The sequence below is a fragment of the Prionailurus viverrinus genome, chromosome X, assembly GCF_022837055.1.
Source record: "Prionailurus viverrinus isolate Anna chromosome X, UM_Priviv_1.0, whole genome shotgun sequence".
Taxonomy (NCBI): domain Eukaryota; kingdom Metazoa; phylum Chordata; class Mammalia; order Carnivora; family Felidae; genus Prionailurus; species Prionailurus viverrinus.
This window is the reverse complement of record NC_062579.1, coordinates 38,695,059-38,702,362: the sequence shown is the minus strand read 5'-3', so window position 1 is coordinate 38,702,362 and position 7,304 is coordinate 38,695,059. Positions and strand designations below refer to the sequence as shown.

Here is a 7,304-nt window from a genome sequence, read left to right as displayed (position 1 = left end):
TATTTGCTAATGTCCCATTGGCCAAAGAAATGGCGATCCCAGTTTCAAGGGATGGAGAAATAGACTCTCTCTCTTGATGGGTGAAGTGGAAGAGTCACATTGAAGGGGGGGGGGTGCATATTTTCTGCTGCTAGTGGCCAAAGGAGACCGTCCAGATTTCTGGCTTCTGCCTAGGATATAGACATCTGGAAAGAGCATAGCTCCCATTCTTATAATAAGAAGAAAATATGGGTAATCTATAAAATCATAACTTTTCTTGAACTCACCAGAGAACTAAGATCATAGAGCAACCAACTAGCTTATATATAAGACAAGTGCCTCAAGGGAGACACGAAGTTGTCCCTGGATCACCTGTGGCAAAGCAAGAGGGAATATGGGCCCACCATGCCAGCAGTTAAAATTTCAGCAAGAAGTTTTAATGAAGTTCTAAAGGCTGAGTGTGGGATAATATGAGAATATAGAAGCACTGAGGGCTGGAGACCTAAAGGTAGTTGGCCTTCACTTGCAAGCTTTTCCCTACAAACCTCCACTGGATCCTCACAAGAAATAATGGGGGTAGGGAAGGAGACTGGAGAAAGCCTCTCTCAGTGGTATAGGCCTGCAAGGGGAAAGCTGCTGATACAGAAATAGCACAAAGCCCCAATGGGACCCTATTTCCTTAATGAACAAAAGCCTTAAGCCACTTAAAGAGAAGTGATGCAAACCCTGTTGTTCCCAGATACAGGTGCAGATCCACTATGGCTAGAGAAAAGGGAAAAGGGAAAAGGGAAAAAAAAAAACTTCCATTCTTGGGGGAAGGGCAGGTAATCATCCTGAGCTCAGACCATTAAAGGCATGTTACCAACAGGGAGGTGCAGGATCACTGAAAAAGCACCACCCTCAAGACCTAGGGATACAGGGCCTGCCTAAAACTAAGGTTGGTTTAGGACAACTCCTGCCCCCTACTCATCGGGTCACTACGACTCGAGTAATAACAGTAGTCTACTACTAAGGGAGAGACATGGGCATGGAGAGAGATCCTCCCTGAGATGCAGGCACACAGGAAAGGTCTAAAGGCAAGGGTGGTGCAAGAATATTGAGAAAAATGATCTGTAAAACCAATGCCTACATTAAGCCCAAGGTAATACTAGAGAAATTTGAAGTCTATGGTACAATGAAGATAACCACAGCAACAACAAAACCTAAATCCAGCCCAAATTCTGACTAGATGGACCTTCCCCCCTTCCTCTCTAATGATTTATCAAAAGAGCAGCCATGATTATTTCCAGGAATAAATATTATTTATCTCAGTTTCTACTCTCCTACATACAATATCTTACATTCAGCCAAAAATTATTAGATGCAAAACAGAAAAAACAATCTGCTGTTAAGAGACAGAGCAATAAAAATAAATCTAGACTCAGCTGACCCAGTTGTTAGTACTATCAAATAGGGAATTTAAAATAACAATGATTCATATGTTAGAGAGGATGGTGGGAAGTGTGAACAACAGGTATGAACAGATGGGGAATTTCAGCAGAAAAATGAAAACTAGAAGAGTCAAATGGAAATGCTATAAATAAAAAAGAAAACATAACTGAGATGAAGAATGCCTTTCATGGGTTCATCAGTAGACCTAACAGAAGTAGGGGTTAAACAGACCTAACAGGGAAGGGGTTAAAATTAGTGAACTTGAAGATAGGTTAATAGAAGTTATCCCAACTGACACACAAAGCAAAATACAGATTGTAAAGGGACACACATATAGGGATGGTAGAAATTTGTAACGTTTTTCTATCTAACACAATCTATCTTCTGGTCACTATTTATATATCACACCATGCAAAATATGTTCATCCTCATTCCAAGACCTCCAAATGTCTTATCCCAAATTATGGCATCAAATCCAGGACCTCAAGTCTTCTGTATCAGGTTCAGATGTGGCTGAAGCTCCTTGGGTGCAATTTGTTTCTTGATGCAGAGACCTGTAAGCTAAATGGTAGGTTATATGACCATCACCACCACCCCCCCACACACACACTCAAAACACACACACACAAATGGAAAGATAGGGTAGGGACTGGAGAACTGCAATAGACACTTTCATTTAAAAGAAGGGAGGAACAAGAGGCACATATTAGTCACTGTTCCATAATAATTCTGAAATCCCACAGAGCAAATGTTGTCAGATCTCCCTGCTCCAGGGGCAGGATGTTTCTTGATTGGGTCACAGTTCTACCTGGGAACAGCTTCCCAGTCCATTTTAATATATTGTTCTTGGGTCTCCTTTCTGAGACATCCTTCTTTTTCCATAAGAAATGGCAGCTGAATAACTTTCTCTGCTTGCTTCATGTTCATAGAAGTTAGAAAAGGTAGTCCAGAGACCACTTTTCATTTTGGACTGTTTCAGTTCAAGTCCAACCTGGAGGTAGTAAAACTCTATTAGAAACTTTATAGGTGTTCTATGAATCTGGTTTGTATTTACTCCATGCCCCAAATGCCACACTGACCATTCTTTTTAAGACAGGCCCCTTCTCTACTTTATCAATATGTCAGGTTACTGGACGATGTCATGAAGTTTTTAGAAGCCATCTGGTTTAGCTGAGAGAGTTTCCCAAACACCAACTTAAATATTCCACACATTTTAACAAAGGGTCTTATAGCCACACCCATGATTTGATCTCTACCCTGAGGCCACTTTTCACCTTGAGAATATTTTGATGTCCGGAGAGACTGGAGATGTGAGAAAGAGTTATTTTCCAACCCAGCAAGTCCTGGCTTTTTAAATATTTCTTCTGAATTCTGCTTGCAAATGGAGCAGTTATTTCCTTAGTTCATCTCTTTTTGTACCTTACCATATGCAGCTAAAAAGAAGCCAATTGATATTTCCAACATTCTGTTGGAAATCTCCTTAGCCAGATCCACAAGTTCATCTGGTATATTCTCTATCTTCTCACACAGCATGGTAACTGTTTTGTTATTCTTTTCCTTAGTAAATAACATAAGCTGCCATCTTTTTCAGCCTTTCTTAACAGTTTTCCTCATTGTTTTTCCAGTCTCCACCTGCCGCCCAGGCCCAAAGCTAATGCCACATGTCTTAGGTTTTGGTACAATACATCCGCAAGCATACACTTTTAGGTATTGCTTAGCATTTTCTGTGCAACAAACTACCAAAAACTTAGCAGCTTAAAACAAGAATCATTTTATTTATCCCCCAATTCTGGTTGGCCTGGTTAACTGGTATGACTCTTTTGGTGTGGGCCAGTTTGGCTGGGGCTGGAGGTTGAGGAAGGCCTCACTCTCATGTCTGGCAGTTGGTCTAAGAGGCCTCATCTGTGCTGGCTCATTTCTGTTCCATGTGGCTTCTCACCCTCCAGCTGAGTACTCTTGAGTTTCTTCACAGGAAGGTCTCAGAATTCCAAAGAGCAGCAAGAGAAGATAAGCCTCAAGGCAGACTTTTCTCCAGGCCTCTTCTTGAATCTCTTTGCTAATGTATATTGGCCAAAGCAAATCACATGGCCAAGCCGAGAGTCAAGGAGTGGACAGAGTTCTACCTCTTAATAAAAGAAAAAAAAGAGTAACATTGCAAAGGGGTGTGCATAAAAGGATGGGAGAGGTCTGTGGCTATTTTGCATTGTACCACAATTAAAGAAGATAAAAATAGAATGTTGTGGAAACCAGTATGAATGATAGGATTATATTTATGTGTTCATGTAAGAGTATATCTGCAGATGTGGGTATATATAAAACCATAATGACATTAAAACTGTGGATTCGCGGGAGGATTCAATAGGAAACATATTTGACAGACACAATTATATTAAATTCAAAAAAGAATTTCAATTCAATTATTCCTTCTGTTGTGCAATGTGTTCTGCCACAAACACCCTACAGAACTGAGTGTAGGTTTACACATCAAATACATTATTTTGTTGTTCTTCCTTTCACTTTGTTGCCACTTTAAATTGCCTAATATAACACAGTAAACATGACTGTCATTTACATAATTTTGCTCACTCCATCTATAAAGAATTGGGTAACAATTTGCCTTATCACACTTTCTACAGGAAGGCTTTACCTTATGCATCAAACTGACAGCATTTTCCCCAAACTGACAGGATTCGATTCTATTTTGTGAAGCCATGCAAATATGAAAAGTCCCTTTGAATCAATGCATTCTTAGAGGGTCTCTTGAATAGTTTTTCTCATCTCAGGTGCAAGAGCCTGAAAAATGCTTTTTATTATGCAGTGTATTCATGTAGGGTCTGTCTTGGATAGATTTCATAATACACATGTAGACCTGACTTCTGTGATAAGGCTTTCTCATTTTTAAGAAACAGGGTTACTTTCATGTATGAATATTGCGATGCATACTCAGAACTGATTTCTGAGTGAAGCCCTTTCCACAGTCACTGCATTTATAGGGTTTCTCTCCAGTATGAATTGTCTGGTGCTTATTGAAATTTGACCGGTCAGTGAAGGCCTTCCCACATTCGGCACACATGTAAGGTTTCTCTCCTGTGTGAATTCGCTGATGTACTTTGAGATGTGGTTTCTTGGAGAAGGATTTTTCACATTCAGGACATTTATAAGGCTTCTCTGTAGTATGAATTCTCTGATGTGTAATTAACTCTGACTTCTGGATGAAGGCCCTGCCACAGTCAGCACAAACATAGGGTTTCTCTCCAGTATGAATGGTCTGGTGTTTATTGAAATTTGACCGGTCAGTGAAGGCCTTTCCACATTCAGCACATATGTAAGACTTCTCTCCAGTATGAGATTTCTGGTGAGTATTGAGATTTGATCTGTTGGTAAAGGCCTTCCCACATTCAGTGCATATATAGGGTTTCTCTCCTGTGTGAATTCGCTTATGCATCTGGAGTTGTGACTTAGAAGGGAAAGACTTCCCACAGTCACTGCATTCATAAGGCTTCTCTCCAGTATGAATTCTTTGATGGGCAATCAAGTGTGCTTTCTGGATGAAGGCCTGCCCACATTCAGTACATATATAAGATCTCTCTCCTGTGTGAATTCTCTGATGCATCCTGAGTGTTGATTTTTGGGTAAAGGCTTTCCCACACTCACTACATTTGTGGTGTCTCTCCCCAGTATGAATTTTCTGATGCACATTGAGGGCTGAGTTCAGGGAGAAGCCTTTCCCACATTCACTGCATTCATAGAGTTTTTCTCCAGTATGAGTGGTCTGATGCCTAAGTAGAGATGACACCTGGAAAAATGATTTTCCACATTCACTGCATTTATAGGGTTTTTCTCTAGTATGAGTTTTCTTATGCATAATTAATTCTGAATTATGGATGAATGCCTTCCCACAGTCAGGACATATGTACAATTTTTCATCTCTATGAACTCTCAGATATATACTGAGTAGTGGCTTCTGTGTAAAAACATTTACACATTTGCCAAGTTCGCGAGGTTTTTCCATAGTATGGATTCTCTGGGGTGCAAAGAGGTGTGACTTCTGGGTGAAGATCTTCCCAAACTCAGTACACACATTTGTTTTCTCCCCAGCAGGAAATTTCAGATTGTGACTGAATGCTTGTTTAAGGCTGAGGACTTTTCCACACTGATTACTTTCACAGAATTGCCCTCCTGTAGGAGTATTTGCATGGCTAGTATAAGAAGAGCTCTGAGTGAAAACTTGACCACGTCCAATATTTTTATCAAAATTCTTTGTTGCAATGTTTTTACTAGGAGTATGTAAGTCTAAATTCTGCTTAAAACTCTTTCCAAATGAGTCACGTTTATGGGGTCTTTTCTGTGAAGGAATACGATTTGGGCTTGAAGGCACAAATTTTCCACTGTCTTTATATTCAAAGTCCCACTCTGTATTCAATATTTTCTTATTGATGAAAACAGCATGACTCAGAGGTTTGCTCTGTTTTTCCTGATATCTTTTAATCTGTTCAGAATCTTGCCACAGTTCTTCTAAAATGGAATACAATGAATCATCTGTTGTATCTTCACCCTCCATTTCACTATGAAATGAAGCTTTTCCAGAAATTCTTCTTTGTGGGGTCTTAATCCCAAGCCTCCCATCTAAAAAGAGAAAGAAAAAGTAAAATTGACACAAAGAATAGATAGCAGGGTATTAAAAGGTACACATAAACTAATCCAAATTGAACACAGGGAAACCAGTATATATGATGATGATAATGACAGTGATAACAAGAAATACACATATAGCACTTACTATGTGCCAAGTTCCTGCATGACACTTATGATGTTCCAAGCATTGTTCTGAGAAATACATACACACATTGGGGTGCCTGGGTGGCTCAGTTGGTTAAGCGTACGACTTCAGCTCAGGTCATGATCTTGTGGCTCCTAAGTTCAAGCCCCGCGTCAGGCTCTGTGCTGACACGTTGGATCCTGGAGCCTGCTCTCCCCCTCCGCCCCAACTCTCAAAAATAAATAAACATTAAAAATGTCAAAATTTCACATTATTGAGAATTTCAAGACAGTGGGGCCCCTGGGTGGCTCAGTCAGTTAAGCGTCAGGCTTCAGCTCAGGTCATAATCTCACAGTTTGTAGGTTCCAGTCTTGCCTCAGGCTCTTTGCTGACAGCTCAGAGCCTGGAGCCTGCTTCGGATTCTGTGTCTCCCTCTCTCTCTGCCCCTCCCCCACTCACACTTTGTCTCTCTCTCTCTCTCTCTCTCTCCCTCTCTCAAAAGTAAACATTAAAAAAAGTAAAAAATAAAAAAAAAGAAACACACACACACTCACTCACTTAATCCTTTCAAAAGCCCTTTGAGGTATTTTCTATTATTAGGTATTTCTATTATTATCTACCTATCATAGATAAGGAAAGTAAAGCTCAGAATGGTTATACGTATAATTTGCACTAAAACATAAGTTATTAAGCATTGGAGATCGGAGTTCAACATAACCAATCTAGCTCTATTTTGGTAGGAGGCTCAGATATAAAGTAGGGTGGACTGAAGTTTTAAAAGACAAAGGTTTTAAGGGAAAATAATCTGTGGATAGACTAGGTTTGGAGGAGGTGATTCAGAGTCTAAGCCCTCATTAGCTTTTGATTCTAAATCCTCACTAGTCTTGTTCCTTTTTGTTTATTAGCAACTAGACCAAATTAATGTGATCAAAAAGCCAATTTAATTTGCCAGCAGAGATCATTAAAGTTCTCATCATAAGGAAAAAAAACCCTTTTTTTTTGGTATCTTATGCAATGGGTTTTAACTAAACTTATTGTGCTGATCTTCCATGATGTATTTAAGTTAGATCATGATGCAGTACACCTTAAATCTATACAGTGATGTATGTCAATCTCCATAAAATCGAGAAAAACT

The 7,304-nt window shown here is 39.7% G+C and overlaps 1 protein-coding gene across 6 annotated transcripts in view; it reads right to left on the bottom strand.

Moving 5' to 3' along the window:
• Positions 1-71: 71 nt before the first annotated feature.
• Positions 72-7,304, bottom strand: part of ZNF81 (zinc finger protein 81) — a 90,084-nt gene continuing 82,851 nt past the window's right edge. For 5 of the 6 annotated variants that reach the window (XM_047844547.1, XM_047844544.1, XM_047844545.1 and 2 more), the window contains one exon: positions 72-6,036. In XM_047844547.1, coding sequence (XP_047700503.1) covers positions 4,328-6,036 — 1,709 coding nt within the window. In that variant the 3' untranslated portion in view covers positions 72-4,327. Of the gene's footprint in view, positions 6,037-6,190; positions 6,453-7,304 lie in introns of those variants that run through there. The other variant, XM_047844548.1, reaches the window with a different exon arrangement.